The sequence below is a fragment of the Hippoglossus stenolepis genome, chromosome 4 (assembly GCF_022539355.2).
Source record: "Hippoglossus stenolepis isolate QCI-W04-F060 chromosome 4, HSTE1.2, whole genome shotgun sequence".
Taxonomy (NCBI): domain Eukaryota; kingdom Metazoa; phylum Chordata; class Actinopteri; order Pleuronectiformes; family Pleuronectidae; genus Hippoglossus; species Hippoglossus stenolepis.
Window position 1 is genome coordinate 14,217,580 of NC_061486.1, and position 21,792 is coordinate 14,239,371.

The following is a 21,792-nucleotide window of genomic DNA, read 5'->3' on the forward strand; positions in this document are numbered from 1 at the left end:
AAAAGTTGCATAGGGTTGCTTTAAAATACATAGAAGTACCAAAAGAGAGAATATGTCCTTCTTGTGTCATATTATTGAAACATTAATCCATAAGTATCCTTAAAATGTATTAAATGGCCCAATTATTAATAACTACTTCATATAATGTAAATTGATCATTTATGGGACAGGTAGAGAATAAGTGTTTGTCTACTCTCGTTGGTTCTGCTTGATTGGTCGTCTCTTGTTATGGTGGGCAGGAGGAGAGATATGGCTGATTCAGACTTTCAGTGGCACACAATGAAGACATAAGGCGCCGCTATCATAGCAGCTGGTGAAAGTAATTTAGATTATAAATAACCTCCCACACCCACGGGCTGTCGTTCTTCTTCAGCGCCGCTCATTGTGCAGAAGATACTGCGACACTGAAAAACACTGAAGTGATAAAAAAGCTATTAGATACTTGATAGAGGTAAATGAAAACCTTGGGAGCTGCAGGAGACTGTGCAAACGACGTCCTCTGACTTTGTGTAGAGGACGTAACTATCGGCTTATTTCCGGACTGACTCATCATTTGCAGTAGTAAAATATAGTGCAATTTTTGCTTTTGTTGTTTTATATGAAAATCATTTCACTTGTTTTGCTGTTTTATAATCTGTGCGACAACCACAACCAATAGTGTTTCTATTAAACATCCGCTGAAGACAGGGAAGACAGTTGTCACATCAAAGTGCCTGTTTAGGAAGTTTTTTTTGTGCTTTTTTGTGTTCATTGCACTGAGGAATGGCACAAACATCTGCTGGGGATGTTGTTGTCAAGTTTTATTTCCTGATATATTTATATAGTAATTACCACAGCAGTGCTGTGCAGGCAGCAATATGTCTGTTAGTTGTGATATGAATGTTTAACGGGACAGTTGTTTCAAACCAAACTGGCAGTTGACAGCAGAGGAGGAAAGTAACTAAGTACATTTACTGAAGCACCGTTTATTTCACAATTCTGAGAACTTGTAATATTCTAGTTTTTAACATTTCTATATAAAGAAAAATATCAGTGTTATTATCATTTATCTATTCAGATTTGTTTCTAAATTATATTATTATTATTTATAAATGATGTTTTGTTTGATTTATTATGTAGGCCTTTACTGTGTATTATTAGGCACATTAAACCTAATGCATATCTCTTTTTCATGAGCTTTTTATTTACCAATAAGATGAACTAGGCCACAACATTTCCTTGTGTATTTTCTTTTTTCATATGAAGCAACAGAATCAACATTCAGGTCTTATTCGACCTTGGTCACAGTATATCCTTCCCTTGCTTAGCGATATGATCTGTGTGTGTGTGTGTGTGTGTGTGTGTGTGTGTGTGTGTGTGTGTGTGTGTGTGTGTGTGTGTGTGTGTGTGTGTGTGTGTGTGGTAGCTAGGTGATGCCACAGGCCTTAACCCGCTCCAAGACGCCTTGGCAGGACATTGCCTTCCCCGGGCAGCGGAGCTACGGTTGAACAGCCAACTCCTGCTCTTAAGGTCAGCTGTTCAACCGTAACAGCCATTACATAAGCACATTATACATTCAGACTCTGAATATATAAAGTGCTTTTTTTCTTAGCAAGTTTCATAAACTCCTGAAGCATTTCATATTTTGAGCTTCACCACAAAACCCGTCAAGCTGTGTTAGCTGAGGTGACATTCAAAAAAAGGTTTTAAAAACAGCCTCCGTGCACATTGAGAGAGGGACACGCGTTAATGGGAACACATTCATCTTTTTAATAATTGAGTAAAAGTCTGAATACAGCTGGTGTTACTGGTTCTCCCTGTATGTACATCACAAAAAAGGTGCAGCAGATCTTTTCCCCCATGTTGTCTGCATGCTCCAGGCTGTCTCCATAGCAACCCGCCTTAGTTACAGTCTCTTTTGCTCACCTGTGAGATGCCCAGCTGGGGCCTAATCAACCACTCCGATGTGATAAGGCATATTAGTTCATCAGCAGTTCAGCCATGTGCCTATCGGGTAAAACTAGAATACTGTCTGCAACAGATATATTACTAAGATTCAGCGAATAAGGACAAAATGTTTGCACATGTGTACTCGCCAATAAATACTGAGCCTTTATATATATATACTGAATGTGTGTGTGTGTTTGTGTGTGTGTGTATAGAACAGAATGTACAGGGATGTAATTAAAGTGTGAAACGTACAGTGTGCGCATACTGTATCTGCAGTAGGAATAAGTACATTGTATTTAAGGAGAACAGAGTAAGTTGTGCGTTGGCTGTGTGGGCGCAGGTGAGTAAGAAGCTGCTGAACTTAAAGGGGTTGTGCGTGGATTTCATATCATGTGTTCTTCTGGCTCATGTACGAACCACCCATCACCAGAGAATATTTACAACCCTCCCTTTCTGCACGTCTGTGTCCAAGAGTTTAAAGCTTCCAGTAGCAAAACACAATCACATCATTATGTCGTATGTCATATTTCAATATATAATATATCATGTAATATCCAGTTTATATATATATATATCTATATATATATGTTTTTTTTCCTTAAAGAGTATAAAACACAGCTGAAGATGGTGAAAGAGAATAGGTAGCATTTATGACGTCAGACTGGCTGAGATTGAGTGACCTCACAATCGTGGTTACATGGAGTCAAAGTCGTTGTCATTGAGCCCGATGACTTCCGGGGTCATGACCCTGCCCATGAAGAGGATGGACCCTGCACAGAGGAGCGAGAGAGAGAGAGAGAGAGAGAGAGAGAAAGTCAGATTCACACTGACAACCACAGCCCATGTGCTACAACTCCTTAGTTTATCTATTTTTTACATCAGGAAGTCCCTAAATGCACATTTCCCTCATTTAGAGAATTTAAATGACTGTCCCAGATTACCCAAAGCTTGCTATCCCACATCATCAATCATATTGGATAAAAACTAAACACACACGCACACACAGCAACACACACAAACCTGTCTTTCTATTCCTGATGACAAAGAAGAATGGGTGATCAGCCATGACCTGCGGGTACAGCACCAGAGTCCTGGTCAGGGCGATCATTCCTGAGAGACAGAAAGAGGGCGCCATCATCTTTGTTATTCGCTGACAGAACGGTATTTTGTTAACTTGAAGTTGACTTTACGGTGTGAAAGTTTGGTAGTAATGTTAATGATCAGTCTACCTGAGCCCACAGCTCCCTCAGCCCCCTCCTCAGTCACCTCCAGGTAGGCCTTCTGCACTGCCTTCCCAATGTACAGGTCTTTACCATCTGGAAACCACACACAAAAGTACCCAGATCGTCACCTTGACTTTAAAATATACTGTATCAGTCAGTCTGAGAGTGAAATAATGATGATGATAGCAAACATTATTACTTTCAAAACACAGTTACAAAGGGCTTGACAAGATCAACATGAATTGAAGGCAAACACAAGGAAACAATTAGAAGCAGTTAGAAGAAATATAACAGTAAATATGATACAGATTCGAAAAGAATAAAACAAAAGTAAGTCAAAATGAAACAAGATAAAGATTAAATAGAAATATTGCACTGCCACTGCCAATGAGAGCAGTTTCAGTCTACATCCATTTTTCAGTTCTGTCCAAGTCCAAGTGACAATTCCCTAAAGGCAGATTTGAGATCTAATATTCAAGAGACCAAAAACATGTTTTGTGAGGCCACTGTGACCTTCGGAATCTGATCACTTAGTCAATTTTGAAAAGGATTCACAAGAACACATTTTCTATTTTTATGCCTATAAAAAGTTCAAGGTGAAAAGTTCTGAGAACCGACACTTATTAAAATCTGTCTCTAAGAGGGATTTAAAAGAGGATAAGGAGCTTGCCAGACGGATCTGACATTATTGATTCAGGGCATAGAATATACACATGTAGCAGTAAAATCAATATTACAAACCAGACCATTAGAACCCATTAGAAACTGTGGAGTCACTATTGAAAAGGATGATGTTTACTCCAGGACCATCACTTCCCCAATGACTCAACGTTATTTAAAATACCTCTTCAATTCTCTTACTTGCCTTCCTGCCAGAACGGACCTCTGGGCACACGTTGAGCCAAGGACATTTCACTTAGTACAAGATGTACAGTGCGGTCTGCAGATTGTATTTATATATTTTATGTTATAAAACTACTGTGGCTCCACCTGATCTGAAAGTACAAACTTTATTTGACTGTGTTTTCAATAAGCATGAAGGGTTTTGAGTTTTTTTTACTTCTTATTAGGATACTGCAGTGGCTCTCCATAAGTCTAGAACAGTTGTGAAGTGTTTTTCAAAGCAAATTATCCAACACTGTTATAAGTCTCTATTCCTCTGACTCTATATGTGTGCGTCTCTCTCTGGATCTATTTTTACTGGATGAAGTGACATCTCTGACCTGCCCACTTGGTGCCAGTTACCTTGGTTACCTTAGAAAGTACCAGAGGCTACTTCACTGCAGCCAAGAAGCAGAAAAAACTGATGATACTTCTCATGCGTATTATTCTCCCTATTTATGTAGTTTAAATACTAATGTGCGGGTATGCTCCACACATATGTGGTTTTCAATACAGCTGAGTGTTACCTGTCATGGCGGAGAGATCAGCGTCGCTGGTGAAGATTTTCTTTATTCCCAGCTCCTGCAGAGTGCTCCTCAGGTCAATCTTCTGCTCCACTTTGAACCTGGAACACGCCGTCAGGTAAATAGTCACATGTTTGTGTTTATAGTACAGAGGGCCTGTATATCATCTATAGGCCTATAGGAAGATGAATAGTTAGTCCAAACTTATGCTTTTAAAGAAATATCAACATGACCAAAACAGCCATTTCAGGCTTCATCACTGTTTGGTTATAACTTCAATTTTAACATTCCTTGGATATAAATAGGATATAGTTGAATGTAAATTAAATAATGTCTTATTCATATATTTGGAGACCGTGCACACATCATTTAACTGCAGACGATGTTCTGGGATGATGCTAAAAAGGCTGTTTTAAGAACAATTGTTTCACATGATCAAATCAATTCCAACAACGGAGGAGGCTATTTAATGGTGGAATAAAGTCACTGCTGTTGTTAAGGTCCTTTTCACCTCTAAATCTGAAGAAAAAGAAATATCCAAGATTTGTGAGCCATCACATCTTCACATAAAACAACTTCTGAGGCACAATAGTGTCACAACCTGGTTATATCATACAGCAGCATATAGGTGGATGTGTACTAGAGTGTGGATTCCCATCCCGAGCCCGTCAGGATGGGCCGGGTTTAGACAAAGGAAATTGTGGTTGGGGTTGGCCGCGTTGGCTGGGCTGATTTTTTACACATGTCTGTAATCGGTAAAACAAACACTAACCATGTGTGTAGAGAACAGAGAAACACAAACTCAATGCAGCTTACATTAACTTCATTGGGCTCAAATGGGTTCGGACAGAAACCTGTGGCCCCTACTCCACTCCTTCTTGTACACAAGTATGAATGTTTGTGCACGTGTGTGTTTGTGTCTGTGATCTCCCATACCTAGGCAGGTAAACTTCCACCTTCTGCCGCTTGACGTTGTTCGCCCACTCCTCCAGCAGCGATGCTTTGATGATTGGCTCCAGTGTGGCCAGCGGCACCTCCTGTCGAGGCAGGACGATCATCATGGACATGTCCTCTCCTTCATAGGGCATCTCGAGAACCTGGTACACACCACCAGCCTCCTGCGAGCCATCGCTGAACTCACCTGGTGGAGGAAACACGACACATTTAAAGATGAATACAAGCGCACACACACTACAGAGACTAAGAAGCTGTATCTTCATAGCCTTGAGGTGGATCTTCAACAGATCCGTCCCTTGCATCAAATTCAACAAAACCCTTGGATAACAATTCTAATCAGGACGAGGCAGAAAACATTTAGTTGCGTTAAGTGATGCAGTATTTCTTAGTTAGGATGAGATAATCCTTTTATCATCCAAACATGTCCAACTAGATTTTAAATCTAAATATAAGATTATCCCACTGTGAGATGGAGATTACAGAGCAATTAACTTTGCCAGATTTCATCCCAGCCTGTGCGCATGGTTTTTCTTTTGAAGCTGCTTAAAAAGGAAAATTACAACAAAAAGACCGATCATCCCTCATTAACTTCTGTGTAGGGTTTGCTGATGCAGAGCGAGGCAACGTTGCAGCAAATAAAGGGACGTGGCATCCCAGATCGTTTTACTTACACAATATGATTGTGTTTCAGAAATGAAAATGTAAACGCAGCCGTCTCCCCGAGGAGCTGTCCCTGTTCTGCAGCTCTGAAGCACAGACGTGCACGCACACTACGCTCGGCACGCACCGGCTCACACATTCACAGATTTTCTTGATCCCGAGAGTGTGAGGATGAGTGTGTGAGTGCACCCTGTTCACACAATCTCACCAGACTCAGACAACATTAACAAATTCACCAACTTCAGTAGCAGCGCAGTAAGAATATACCTCAGAAATACCTCATTCAGAGGTAACAGCATTATTGCCGACCTGTAGGACTCTCGTCAAACTACTGAGCCTTACAGCGCTGGAAAAATACCTAATGCACAAACATCTGACACAGAGTGCAGCCGAGTCAGAACAGCCAGATTATGATGTAGATCATTTTATGGTATAGAAAACCTGAAGCACTGATTTAGACAACAAACCCCGACATTAATGTTTACGTAGAGTTACATGATAATAACCGCAAAAACATCACATTTAGCAGGATTGGGAACAAAAGAGGGCTGAAAAATGAATTTAGCAAAAAGAGAAAATAAATATTTAATGCTTCAACAATTCTAACCTAGCATGACACTCAGGAAAGCACAACCCTTCACAAAATCCCCTTATGAAACCACATTTAAATTCACTAGATCCTGTTTGTTTTTTAAAATTGCCAACACAAATATCAGTCCCCTAAATATATCAGATTTTTTTTCATCAAGATCAGTGAATTATTCTCAATCCTCATGACGCAACCCTCCTAAAAATTTTATGGAAATCGGTTGAGTATTGTTTTTTTGTAATCCTGCTAACAAACAAGCAAATGCAGACAAATACATAACCTTTTGGCGGAGGCAACTATTCTCCTTCTATTGTGATTGCAGAGAAGCATATGGTTTTTCAGAGGGATTTGGAAACTCACAGTGGCTTAACTACTTTAAACTGTGTCGACATGTTTGAAACTTTCATATAATAGCTGGAAAGACAGCAAATCCTATGATGCAATGAAAAGCAGACCTCGATAAATCATCACTTTTAACCTAACAAATAAGGAAAAGAACCAGTGGAGAGAGAAGCAATCGTAATAGTTATGGTAGTAGTTGTGTTAGATGTAGCAAAAGCTAATATAGTTCTACATGGATTCACACAGACTCTCACAGTGCCACTAATATTATATGGCATTCACAAAATGCACTGCTAAAGAAAAGAGACATACAAGAGGAGTTCGGTGCATGCGAAGAGAATCTCCGTGAGCAGAGAAGAGGAACATTTCCTGGGAATAACGCTGCAGATATGAATAATTTAGATCTAAGATTAACATTTTAAATAACCCCAGGAAATGTGAGCTGAAATGCAAGGGCTCTTGAAGAGGAGTCACATTCTACATTCTACAGTTGATTCTCACCGTAGTAGAAGTCACCCTGTTGGTACATCATGAGCGTCTGGACTTCGGAGCCGTCGTCTTTGCTGAAGGAGAAGGTTCTGGTGTTCTCCGGTCTGAACTGGTTTTTCCAGGAGCCTCTGAAGTAGATGGCGTTCACCAGGGTCAGACGGGTCACGCTGCTGAAGTCTTCGGCTGACAGCAGCTCGCGGATCTGACCTGGAGGAAGTGATTTAAGTACAGTGCATTAGCAGCTATGTAACGGCCGGCGCCTCCTGTGATGCAACTTTGAGGTTGTACACGCGAATAAGGGAAAGGGATTTAAGCAGTAATTTCAGTTTTTCTACAAGAAACTGCGATTAAACAAACAATGATAAATCATCCCACATTGTTACATGTCACTTTACAGTATGCAGGGATTGTAGTAATGCTATCAATACAGCTCTCCTTTCTTCTATCCTTCCTTTCTCACTTACTCTCAGTATGATTTTCCACCCAGCTGTTGATCTGATCGGCCACGGCTGCTGATTCGCCGAAGTCGACCGTTTCCACGTCAGCACGGAAATACTTCCTCATCAGGTGCAGGAACTCCGGGTTAAAAGTGATGCCCTCCTGCAGGAAGAGGCTGTTGGCAAATCGGATCATGTAGTGGGCGTCATCGTCCAGCAGCGCCGCCGTGAGGTTCTGGAGCAAAGAAAACTCCACACCTGCAGAACAGAGAGCGACACATTGATGCCGGGTGTGGAGATGTATTCATATGGCGTGTATAGTCACGTTATAAAACCATGTTCACCCTCTTGGTTGTTACAAGGTGTTTTTAAAATGTCATTACTTTACAGTCCATTCAGGTTGTTTGGTAAACAATGGTACAGCAACAGAAATATTCTAATTGGATACATTTAGAATTCTGTATTTTAAATATCTTGCTGCTAACATCTCATGTTCACATACAAGTTTGTGTGTAACATGTATGAGGTTTGTTGGTAGGATCAGTTCTTATATATCTGTAATATTACTCTTTAATATTAAAGTTAAAGTTGGGGTACCCGTTAAACCGTTGAACATCCATCACAGGATTGGCCAAACGGAAGCAGCAGAGGCAGAGATGAATATTAGTCCCTACAAGGGCTGAACCTTGCATTTCCCATAAAGCAATATGACTGCATCTTTCATTACATCGGCGCCCCATCCTAAAAGTCAGGGCAATTTCAACTCTAGTTTGTAATGAAGGCCCTCCAATATAAATTCATGTCACAAGTTCAAGCCAAGAACCTGGGCGACATATTCAAGATTCAAGGAGTGTTTATTTAAGCTTCAGAGGGGAATTATCAAATACATATTTAATTAGTAAAACCCACCCGCCACTGACTGTGATGCAAGTGAAGCTGTGTCTATGAACACGTCTCACCTGGCAGCAGGTGGCTGAATCCTACAGCCTGTCGTATCTCCTCCAGCGAAGCCCCTCTGGCCCCCAGCTCCACCATGCCCATGGCCACAGCCACGCTCAGCGGGGAAAAGATGATGTTCTCCTGTCCCCCCGCCACCTGAAGCTGGTGGTACAGTCGGACCGAGAACTCTGCTGTGGTGTCCTCCGGAATGTCCGCCGCCCAGCAACCGTAGCCCGGCAACACGATGGAGAGGAGGAGCAGCGGGGACAAAACGTCCAGGATCAACATCGCAGCACAGAACACTGATAGCTGAGTGAAAGAGGGAAGCATGGGAGAAATAAAGGAAGGACAGACAGAGGAGAAAAGGGGGAAAGGGGGAGGATGAGGACAAATGTGTTTGGAGGAAAGACAGAGAGATGGAAGCGGAAGAAAGGGTTAGGATCAGGGAATGAGTGATAGGAGAGATGAAAGGGGGATGGGCAGGGAGAGAGGGGTGTGGAAGGACGGGAAAACAGATAAGGATGGAGGGAGGACAAGATGAAAGAGGAAAAAAATGGTGGAGGGATGGAGCCAAAAGAAGAGAATTGCAGAGGACATAGAGAAAGAGAGAGAGAGAGAGAGTGAGATAAAGGGAGGGAAGATTATTGCGTAAGGGAGAAAAAAAGATGAAGGACAAGAGGATTTTGGAAAGGAGAGGGACAGAATTGAAAGTAGAGCAGGGATGTGAGATGATGAAAACAAGAGAGACAGAAAACATATGTCAGTCAATCATTCTGCCAAAAAAAATGGAATCGACTGATTTCTACTTCTCATCTGCACTTTCTAAATACAAAGATGAATATTTTTCATATAGACGCTCAAATCTTGAGGGAAAGTTAATTGAGGAAAAAAAGAAGTTACAGACTCAAAATCAACTTTGGTTTATTGGGAACAGGTCAAAGAAGAGAAAGAAAAGGGAGAGAGCGGATGAGAGGCAGGGAGAGAATAAAGACAGTATATAAACAACAAGAATGTGCAGGAAGTACAGCTGGGCCACTGAATGCAGTCATTATTGCAAATCTGCTAAATGAGCCCATACATATTTCATGTCCTTTCTTATCATCCTGAGTTGAATCAGCTTCTTTCCTTCAAAATCTGCTTTGCTCTGCTCTGCGTGTGTGTGTGTGTGCGTGCGTGCGTGTCTTTGAAGAGTGCACAGAATGACTGAGGTCTTTACCTCCGTCCTTCACCTTGTCTTTCCATCACATCCTGCCTTCTAGTCCTCCCTCTCATCTATATATTTTGTTGATTCACCATTGTGCTTCCTGTTTTTTCTCTGCTCTCCTCTCTTTTCTGTCTCTTTAACCTTCTTTTATAACTTTTAAAATGAAAGGAAGGCACACACACGCACAAAGCAAATCCGCCGCCGTTGTTGCCAGGCAACATTGTTTTCTGCTGCCCTAACATAAAAAAGGTCAATGATAATATATAGAATAGAGATAGAAAGAAAGATGTTCAGAGGGAGTGACATAACACATGGACTTTTGTTTTGTTGTGTGTCTCTCTGTTGTGCTGTTGTCCTCGTACAGTTAGTATAAAGGATTCAATTAGCAGAGCCACGCAGGGCTGGAATCTGCTGGCTGCTGCTGCTCTGTGTTGCGTGTGTGTGTGTGTGTGTGTGTGTGTGTGTCTGTGTGTGTGTGACAGCAGGTGACTGTGGTGTCAACAACGTTAACAATGGGCAGCAGCCAGAAAATGAGTGCCCCAGCTTGTTGTGTTCTGGCCTGTGCTCTGCTCTGCTCTGCTCTGGCATGTGACAAACAATTTACCTTTCCAAAACAAACCAGCTCAGTGGGGAAGGGGGGGATTTAAAATATGGGATATTTGTTCTTATTGTCAGCTAATCCCAAGGAAAGGCGATGACCAACAATGAACTGATCCTATAACAAGTGTTTTCTGTGTATCTATTGTTCTCCAATATTTTCATGTTCCAGGAGACATTAAAATCATATACATGAACCACATTGTGCTGTGTGTCTTCTTCCTTCATCACTGTGAACATGGTCACTATTGTGACTCATCTCACTTTTGTTAATACTCGCTACAGCAACAAATCTGCAGCAGTAAAACAATTTGCAAGTGTAGCCTGACCCTGATATGGTTTGTTTAGGTGCAGATGCCGATCCTTAACAATTTTGAGAATAAAGTCGTTATATTACAAGAATATAGTCAAGGTTATCGCTGGTTAAATCAGTGTGATATTCAAAGAGGTTTATTCAGTGTATATAAAACAAAAATTTGCAGTAAATATACATAATCTAGTGATTCCTACAATGTGTTTCCTATGATAAAGCAATGTGACAGAGGCTTGACATTGTATAGTTATTTTTTGCGTAGATGTAAACATAAATGTACATATTTTCTTCATTGTTTATTCTGTAAAATAAAAGTTTTCATATCTGCGCAAATATCCACGCTGATACTCTGAATGTCTCTGAAAGGCTCATATCAGCTGTTTATCGGCAACAATCAATCTGTTGAGCCCTACTAAAAATACAGTGCCTGAATGTTTCAGGAAATTATTTAGCCAAAAATTAAAGTGTATATAATATGATATATAAACAATATGCTGTGTGACGTGTATCCTGCGTTCATATGAACGACCCAAAGATTTCCAAATATGGCAGCAACAAAAGGGGCTTGGGGCTTTGTGTCAAAAGGGGATAGTGAAGACAGAAAATATTGAGAGACAGACACAGTGTCACTTATTGTCTCTTGGTGGACAATCATAAATCACCAGTCTTAGATAGAGTGGGTCATCCCTGCTCACATTTTACAATGAACTCCATGTACTATATAAGCTACTGAATGTGATTCCTCATTCTCTTGCAAACCACATATACGCCCACGTCACTTCCACTTCATGCCACCTCTAAACTGACAGTGAAGATCTCGTCATGTTTGTTCTCCATCCATGAGCATCCTCACAAAGTGCGTTCTACAGGCACAGAACCGGCAGAATCAGCTACTGTAAGTGAATGGAAATATATTTTGAAGTACCAACTTTAACTGTATTTAAACACATTGAAAAGAAAGTCCAAAACTGTGTGTGCATGCAGTTCATCTGCCACACACAACACAACACGAGACGAGGCATGACGTGCACGAGGCATTAAAGTGACCGCAACGATCCGGATTCATGATCCGACACCATCGATTAGTAACTAAATAAATGGGATCGTCCAAAGCGACAGAGACGAGTACACACACACGCACGCACGCACGCACGCACGCACGCACGCACGCACGCACGCACACAAGCGAGAAGTTCCTCCGGCAGATAATGATGCAACGCAGTGTTTAAACTTCATTGTTGCAGAAGAAGGGACGCCCCGTTTATCCAGGAACATAAATATGAATTCGGCAGGTTTTTATAAAGCTCAGTTCTACATGTGAGTGATTAGAGAAGAGCAGAGCAGCAGAGTCGCTTGATGACCAGTGGATATCACCTGGATTCTGTAAAGGCTATAATCAGAGTTTTTCATCACACAAGCCTTACTGCATTCATGTGGAGGGCATCAAAATAATATAAATATAATCATCGATAAGATAAGATAAGCTTTATTTGTCACGTACACAATTATACATGGTACAATTTGCAGTGAAATGTGTTATTGTGCCTGCATCCAGTTTTTAAAATAGTATAATAAAAGACACAATATAAAAATAGCACACTAAAATTAGGTAGGGGGGACCTCCCGATTGCCACTGGGTATAAGTAGTATAAGATCAAATGCTAAGTTTGATTTAAGTCACTCAGCAGCATCAAGTTGGCAGCCACAGACGTTTTCTCAAACAGCCTTTTTGCATTAAAGATGCTCGACTTCAAATAGATGTAAACAGAAAAATCAAATGACGCCCCGAGGGCAAAGCTAATATAGTGTGAGTCACGTGTGTCCACCTGCTCTCAAATGTCGTCCTGTGAGTCAGATGTTCCGACAAGAGTGAGAGAGAGGCTGAGGGGAAGGAGGGGGGGCGGCTGGCAGAGACGTAAACGGAGGTAATGTTCCTGACCTTCTGAGCTGTGGGAGCTGAACCTTTCTGAGGCCGACAGCCCCGCTCTCTGTAAGGAAAGATCCAGCCATGCAGTTAAGCCAGGGAAAGTAGTGCGGGGCATCACCGTGCGCACAGCTGTGTGTGTGTTTGTGTGTGTGTGTGTAAATGTGCGCGTGCGAGTGGACAATAACACCATGGGTGGCTGCCTTTTACTTGTAACAGTGACACCATTCTGACCTTCTGAGTCTTGGGACGCCGTCCGCAAGGGGATCCCGCACTTCTGCCAGTTGGGCCCTCGATAACTAAACTTTGGCTCTGATCTCCTCGGGTGGGTTTCCCAGCATGCCTCCCAGGTAAGCGGCGAAACGCAACACCTGGTTATGAAACGTTCTCTCGTGACTGAAACGAGCTGAACATGTCAGCGAATCTCTCAAGGTTTAATCCTGACAATTTGATTAATTCCATGCAATTAAACTCACTGGCCTTTAAAAGCAGCCTTTAATCTCTCTGTGTAATCCCAATTCTCAGACTGGATAGATTGGCAGTTGACATTTTCGACAATTAAAACGTGACGTCACCCGAATCCGCCGCACGTACGATAATCCCTGATGCCATTTAAACCCAACACCTTGAGACGGCACGCTTCAGAGGACAGGGGAATTTATTAAACATGAACATCCTCATTCAAGCACACACACACACACACACTTTGAAGTACACATTTCCACACACACTTCCAAGCCAGGGTTCCCAAGGCAACTGCAAGTGATGGACATTTTTCGTTTTGCAGAGCTGACAGGAAGAATTTTTACTCTTTAAAGATATTTCCCTCCTTCCACATAGGCAGATAAACTCTTCTTTCCTTTTATCAAACAGCACTCAGCAGTTTCTTTCTCATACAACCCCTCACTTTACAAGAACTGTTCACACCAGATACAGCTCTGTCACTTAATGCACTCTCTGACATTATCACACACACGCACACGCACACGCACACGCACGCACGCACGCACACACACACACACGCACACCCTTGTACTTCTATCTAAAGCCCTTTTCCTAATGGTCAAAAAAACAACTAACCCCCACTAACATCTGGCTAAGAAAGGAAACAATAAGCATTCACTCCCAGGTCCAATGACGCTGCACTAGACACAGATTTTAATCGGCTTTAGCCCCGATCGGCAGTGATGGAAACGTGACACCCGGGTGAACAAGTTAATTTGGCAAGACAGCGAGGTGAAAGAACTTTTCAGTAACTGGCAAGTTTGTGACATCTGACAAGGAAAAAATAGAGGGACAGCCCCTTTTCAGGTTTACCTGTGTTAAAGGAACATCTCCGTACACCCATTGGTTCAGTGTAAAAGGGGTATCTGTGACCCTCGTTGGCATAATGCATTCCTCATCACCTCCCCCATAACCTTAACCAGGACCTCAGAAATGACATGTAGCCTCATTAGGACCAGGCTTTGGTCCCCAAGCTTCAAGATTCACTTTAGTATCATTCAGACCACACACACACACACACACACACACACACACACACACACACACACACACACACACACACACACACACACACACACACACACACACACACACACACACACACACACACACACACACACACACACACACACACACACACACACACACACACACACAACACTAACTGGACTCAAGTGAAGCTCTTCTTCTTCTTCACAATGAAACGGCAGCTGCCTCCTTCACTTTGGCTCTAAGTTCACCTCCACACTGCTGTCCCTAAAGGTGCTTTGTTGAATTCTGTGAAAGTGCTAACATCCCATTTGATCAAGGCCTTTCCCTCTGGGAATGAACTGCAGACAATGATGTCTCTCATCATCTCTGTGACCGTGAAACTTTGAATTTTTTGTGCGGTATGATGCTCTGTTCAAAGCGGCAGCGTTATCCAGCATGATTCCACCATGAATATGTCTAATTTATAAAGGGCTTTGCAGTACAAAGATAATAGAGTCTGATTATTATTCATGGCTCCATTACAGCCACTTTCTGCATATTGTTCTGATGTTGAACAAAGGAAAATGCACGGAAACACATACATGATCAAACCTACATAAAGCTTCTCAAGTGAGTGTCTCACTTTCCCTGTTTGATTAGACAACCATCACTCACCTACTGCTTATCCACTGATGTGGAATTTACACAGGGAGGCTGTAATAAAGCACCAGTGGGGCAGGAATTTGATTCCAGTGTTATCTTTGAGAAATGGTAAATGGGAATATTCATGTGAACAATAAAATGGTTCTAACTATTGAGTCAATCTGTCTGTTCTACTTGGGCCCCTGATTTGTACCTGTTGCTCCAGGAAACAATACTTCAGTGGCTACAAGCGATAGCTCCCATTTTTGAGCAATACACCTATTTGTCAACTCCCTGAATTAAGTATTAACGCAACAGTATTAACACAACAGTCATCATCATGGCTAAGTTACCCACTGATGTCATGTACTTGTCTAGGGCAAGCAACATTAAAGCAGTGAGGAGTAGATAATCATTTTGTTCTAAGCATGTAGGAGAAGCAATTTGTCTGTTCTGGGCTACCGTAGAAACATGGTGGTGCAACATGGTGGTATCTGTGCGCTTTGACGTTTTTAGTTTGGCCCATGTCCCATCCACACACATGGAGGTTTATGAGCTATACTGCAGTCAGCCACCAGGAGGCGATTAAGACGCCTTGGCTTCACTTTTCAGGAGCTGTCATGTCGTCCATCTTTATTTATGATCTATGGTTTAATCAGTCAACAGTTCAGTGTTGACATTGGTGGAGGTGCTACTAGAGGCATTAGAGGATTTGGCCAAGTAAAGGGAGTCAGCTCTCAGTGTTAATCTTTATATCAGCTACTGGTGCATTACAAATCCTAATCACAGCTAACTATCAGCTAACATTATCTCAGTTTGCTCAAGTTTTAATAAGATCCAACAGTTTCTGGCCACATCAGATTCCACTCGGCAGTAAAATCCGAGGGGATTCACTAAGTATCATCTTATAAAGTTGAAGCTGTCTCTCCACTAACTTCAGGATTGGCTCATTTACAGCATTTAATTTGTCAAGTGGCTAATTGAATTAATTAAATGTCCTCACGCTTGGGAAACTAATCAAGTGTGAAATGTGCTAGAGATTATATTTTTTTCTGTAATTGAGACGGCAACACGACATATGTGCTGTAATACACAGAACCGCTGGTGGAGAGAGAAACCCTGATTCTACGCAATGTCTTTAAAAGTGCACCATTGTCAATGTTTTTCTCCTACTGGATTACAGCCACACCCACAACAACACAATAGGCACCACAAACCTGGGCTTCATTAGATCCTGTAAATATGAATTGAAACCACCCTTTAAACTAAATAAAGTGACAATAGGGTTAAATAATATGCAAAAGAATTTTACTTTTATTTCTTGGGCATATTGTAATCCTGATATTTCGATTAACTGTTCAGCCAGACTTAAGCTACAGGTCTGTGGTTGCTAAGAAACCATCTGTGACGCTAACAGCTGAGAATTTGCCTGTCGCACCTTCATTACTCTGTCATCTTCCATAAAGCTTCATGCTACAACGCACACTTATTTCCAGTAAGCCAATATGACTGTGATTACAACAACTGTTATGTTTAAAGTGTTACCGCTACAGTTTATAGCCACTCCAGTGGCAGACACAGTCACCTGTCTACAGAGCAACCTCAGCTCACTGAACCTCAGCTCATTCAAGCCCTTGTTAGAAAATGGCATAATGTGCTACGGAAGCTGCCTGAAGTCCCAGGATGCCCACGGTACACTCCACAGAGGGCACACAAAGGTTAACAACTCTTTATTAATCCCTGCTAACGGAGACACCCAGAGGGAGAGACACACAGAGAGATAAAGAGGGAAAGAGAGAGAGGAAAGCAACAAGAACTGAAGACATGTAGGTAGAAAATCAGGAAAAGAGAGGAAGACACATATAAACACAAGGAGATAGGCAGATAGGAAGAGCTGAGCAGAGGCAGAAACCAGCTTTGACTGCGACAATGATATTAATGACCACCTGCATAACATGGAAAGATGTCCGACTGTTCCCAAACTCTGTCGAGACACACTCATGAGTGTCCCTTTTCTTTCGCTATATTACAAACACACAGACACACACTCAAAGCTACAGTGGAGCACAGGGAGGTTCCAGCTGTAATTGGATCGGCCTCCATTTGGGGTCAGCGGTATAAGTGAAAAGAATGGAGGCTTTTTCAAATAGAGTAAAGACCAGGGAGACACCGGAGCACAGGAAAGGTCACGATCAACCACTCCTGTGGGGGATGCGTGTGCAGTCGGTGTGGGTGTGTGTACGCATGCAGGTAAGACAGGGAGACCAGGAGGATGCTGCAGAATAAGAAGTGAAAGCCTGGTGAGGAGGTGGAGATGGAGAGAGAGCAGAGAAGACAACAAGGTGATGATGAGGCTGTTTAGGCCGCTCACAAACCCAACAGGGATCATTTTGCTTGATTAAGGGTCTGGAGGGTTGGCTCGCTTACAGGTATAAAAATCAAGAGTGAAAACAACAATAAAATTAAAATATAAGCTGGAAAATAAAAAACTTCCAACCAAAGTCTCCTGTTGTTTTCAGCCTAGATCCCTGAGAGGCCCGCAACGCTCTGTCAGAGGATCTCAGTGTGTGTTCTGGCTGATGAGGGGGGGGGGAAAGCATCTAGGAGCTGAGTTGCAGCATTTAAACCAACTGTAGTCAGTGGCCTCACAACTGAGACAATTAAGAGAATAATTCAACTTGATCTGGTGTTTGAGCCGCGAGACCTGCAGCTGCAGAGTTTGAGTGAGGGAGAAAATACGGACGCCACCAAATTGCTGCAACCGTTTTACTGTCGTCCTCGCAGAGATATGTCGCCCTCTCTCATCGGCCCTGCTCTGCGCCCAACCCGCCCCTCGATCCCACCAATCAATCGACAGATCGATTCCAGGATACGTGCGTGTGTGTGTGTGTGTGTGTGTGTGTGTGGAGCAGAGATCTGATGTGAGCAGCACAGACTGTGAAAGGTTCAAATGTTGACACGATAAAACCCACCCGTTACAAATCACATTTACTGTAATCTTTCAAATTGTATCCATATATCAATTTTTTCCCCCATCATGGCTGTATTGAAGCCTGGATATTTTGCTACCCAATTTAAATACAATTCCATTCCATTTACTTTCCTCCCTCTCTGTAACTCCTACCTCTGTCTCTGTTCTCTCTCACTCTCCGACCTGGCCAGGTATGAGCTAATCCCCTGCCTCTGCTGCAGCAGAACGTACAGGGGACAAACCTGCTGCGTACGAGCAGGTGGTGTGGCTCCGACTGGGCCTTTATTTAGAAGGTGAGGGGAAACATTCCAGAGGAAATACTGCTTAAATGTTATCCAAGCACCTTTATTTATGGTTATAATTTGTTACCTGTCACATTATGTTTACTAATCTTTTTCAAGTGTATAAATTGCATTTCTAGAAGCCAAATGAGCAAATTTCTCTATGCTGATGACAGTCCTTTATTCTACAGCTCCTTCAGAATATTCAGTAACTCTGGACAAAAATGTATTTCAGGACACTCAGATAAAACTAGAGTTGTTTGCCCCCTTACATTTCATTAAGCAGCACATAGGCTCATAGAGAAAACACACAGTAGCCAGTTTCGACAACTGCAGACCCCCCTTATTCTCACATGTACCTTGTTCCTGCTCATACAAACATGGATCTGGAAGGTTACAAACACGCAGCCACAGCACACGCACACGGAGCTCAGCGGGCTCGGCTGCTTCCCCCTCTTCCCCGCTCGTTTTGTTGCGCTAGGCTGATTTGAAGGACATTTAATTATTGAAACACAATTAATGCAGCACTCCCTGGGAATAGGCAGAACACACACACACACACACACGCTCACATGCAAGCCCATGCCACAGAAAGGCATGGGGAGGAAAACAGCAGGCTATACATCAGCAGGGATTACCCAGTGATTTAGATGCATATGGGATTAATACATTTAGATTATGACTGAAAGGGATATTGTTAGGTTTTTTCCTTCTGAATGAAGAGCTGCGAGAACCGCCAGCTTCAGTGAGGATTTAGGAGCTCATCATCTTAGTGGCAGAGATAAAGAGATCACAGGTGGATTGAGAGAATGAGACTGAGAGAACATTGAATTGTTTACTGATAAACATGTTTTGGTGTAAGGCAGCCGATAACCCATTGAAAAGCCATTGACAACCTTGAAACTAATACATTTCATATACTTATAGGGACTCAAGGTGTGTTTGTCTGGGGGCAACCTACTAAAACTGGTGTGTATTCTTTTATGTGTTGGCCATTTTCCATGTAGTTACATTTTGTTTAACCGGTATTTGCTGTATACAGGTGCCTATACGACCTAACCTGTGGTTCAGAGTCATTTTTTCATGAGTACATCATAATATTATAGTTTATTATGTATTTAGAGGTGTAGGTCAGAGAGGCTACCTGAAGCAACTGCAGGATCTACACGTTTATTCATGATTTTTTACCAAACACTGACACACACACATACGAAGGAAAAGCATTAGGTGTGTGTGTGTGTGTGTGTGTGTGTGTGTGTGTGTGTGTGTGTGTGTGTGTGTGCGTGTTGGGGTGGGGACGGGCTACAGGACCAGTCTACTACAATCTGCCTCGTTAATTCACACACACGTTCACTCACTGCGCCTTTGCCTGCGTTTCAAGGACAAGAACCGCGCCGCAACGCCTAAGCTGGTTTCAGTAAAAAAAAAAGAAAAAAAAAGAAAGACAAGAAATAAACAAAAGAAGACAAGAAAAAGAGGAAGAAAAAGAAAAAGAAGAAGAAGAAGGAGAAATAAAGGCTATTTGACTCAGGGTGCGTCTCCACCCCCCCTTGTTGAAAGCCAACACATGTTGATTATACAGCATAGAAAATCCCTTTATACACTGTTCCACAAAAAAAAATTCGCCTATAACACAAACCCACACCTTCATAAAACATGATCCTGAGAGAAACTCACAAATTGCACATTATTATATTCTATCCTGGGAGACGTTAGAAAGAGAGGCTCAGCTGAGCGTCCACAGTTTACTCCCCCACCTCCACACGGGCTGTGAGTGAGGCGGCTGCAGGTTATGAAAAGGGCTCTTACCGATCACACGGTGCAGGTAGTGAGGATGGACGGACGGGTGCAGCCTGTGTCTCCCTCTCTGCTGCTCTCCTCCAGATCCAGAGATCACTGCCTGTTCCCGTCTGTGCCAGACCCCGCCCCCACCCCGCGCCGTCCAATCAGCCTCGACCAAAGAGTAAAGGCGAGGGGCGAAATCAACCCCTCCCCCCAACTTCCGCCTTTGCTTTGGCGAACAGCAAGGCAATTCCAGGCAGGGCTTTGCACAGGCTACAATGTACAAGAAATCGTGGCAGTTTGTAAAAGTAACATAAGATAATACAAAAGGAGGCATTTTGAAAGAAATCAAAAGAGTTACATAGAGAGTAATAAATAAATAAGTACGATAAGAAATAAAAGAGTGAAAATAACAGTGCAACGTAAGAAATTAATAATTGTTTGATTTCATTTAACGCAGAGGCAAAAATATGAAATATATGAAAATATGTCATTGAAAAATATGTCACAAATGTATCAACTTGTACGTCCCAGTCTGTTTTGACTTATAAGGGAGAAGAATACATTTGTATTATCATTATTATAATAGATACAGCTGACTCTAATCAAGCCAACACAATAAGTGAGCATTTTTAGTATATAAAAGGTTGGATTCTAAAACTGTGGGAGAGATATGTAAGAAAATAAATAAATATTATGTAAATCTGAATTAAAATCAAATAAATGTATGGATTTTATTTATAATTGAATTAATGCAATAAACTCTGTTATCTGACTTTTTAACTGGTTGAAATGATGTTAAAGAAATGGTAATTAGCAGATTGATGATTTGTGCATATTTTTATGAACTGTGTTGTGTTTCATTCATTCATTCATTCACACTGTCGTCTCAGTCTGAACTTGTCTGAGTGGGCGATGGAGCTGAGAACGTGACTCACCACTCAGACACACAAGCTGTGTATTTTGTGTATACATTCAATTCTTAGACAAAAACATTTTAACCCCTTACATCCCTATATTTTAATTTAACGTATTGACTCTGGAACATTTTACCTAATGAAGTCAGACTTGAAACTTTTTACTGTTTTAAATCATCTCTCAAAACGTACTACTACCGAATGGCTCTTACTTGATTGATTTTAGAAACTATTATGTTCCTTTCATAGTTTTCCTTTGCTGTTAATTTGAAACGATGTTGTAATATTTGATTTGTTGTCCTTGAGTTTAGATGTTATAATTAGCTATCTTTGTTGTTGTTGTTGTTGCTACAAGTGTTAGTATAAAGTATTTATAGCTAATGACCAGTTACAGCTGGAATATACATCTAATCTAATTAATTTACGTTACTGAATATTTATGTTTTTACTTTATTAGTTTTCCTGCTACTTCTGTTGCAAATGATAAATTGTGTGATTGTGATTTTATCTTTTAAAAACCTTTGAAGTTAACTAAACTAAACATAAATTAGTGTGAACATTGATAAAACCTTTCACAGTTTAATGGTGACCGTTTATTATGTGCAAAGTCAAATGATAGTTGTTGCCATTACAGCGTCGCAAGGGTTAAGAAAACACTTCCTGCACCTGTTTGGGATTTGAAGTCTAATCTGGTGGCCATTTCTATTGCAGCTC

General features: G+C 41.7%; 1 protein-coding gene across 2 annotated transcripts; it reads right to left on the reverse strand.

Annotated features, from left to right (window-relative positions):
* Nucleotides 1–1,725: 1,725 nt before the first annotated feature.
* On the reverse strand, nt 1,726–20,303 carry serpini1 (serpin peptidase inhibitor, clade I (neuroserpin), member 1). 2 transcript variants are annotated; one of them, XM_035154902.2, is made up of 9 exons: nt 20,189–20,303; nt 8,992–9,280; nt 8,060–8,290; nt 7,608–7,802; nt 5,495–5,699; nt 4,562–4,659; nt 3,159–3,245; nt 2,950–3,039; nt 1,726–2,699 (listed from the first exon to the last, which is right to left on the reverse strand). In XM_035154902.2, exons 2-9 carry the CDS (start codon nt 9,257–9,259, stop codon nt 2,623–2,625), a joined length of 1,251 nt encoding a protein of 416 aa, XP_035010793.1. In that variant the 5' UTR covers nt 9,260–9,280; nt 20,189–20,303; the 3' UTR covers nt 1,726–2,622. The 2 variants fall into 2 exon arrangements, with proteins under 2 accessions (XP_035010793.1, XP_035010794.1); XM_035154903.1 differs by lacking the exon at nt 20,189–20,303 and adding an exon at nt 19,738–19,788.
* Between the last annotated feature and the right edge of the window lie 1,489 nt (nt 20,304–21,792).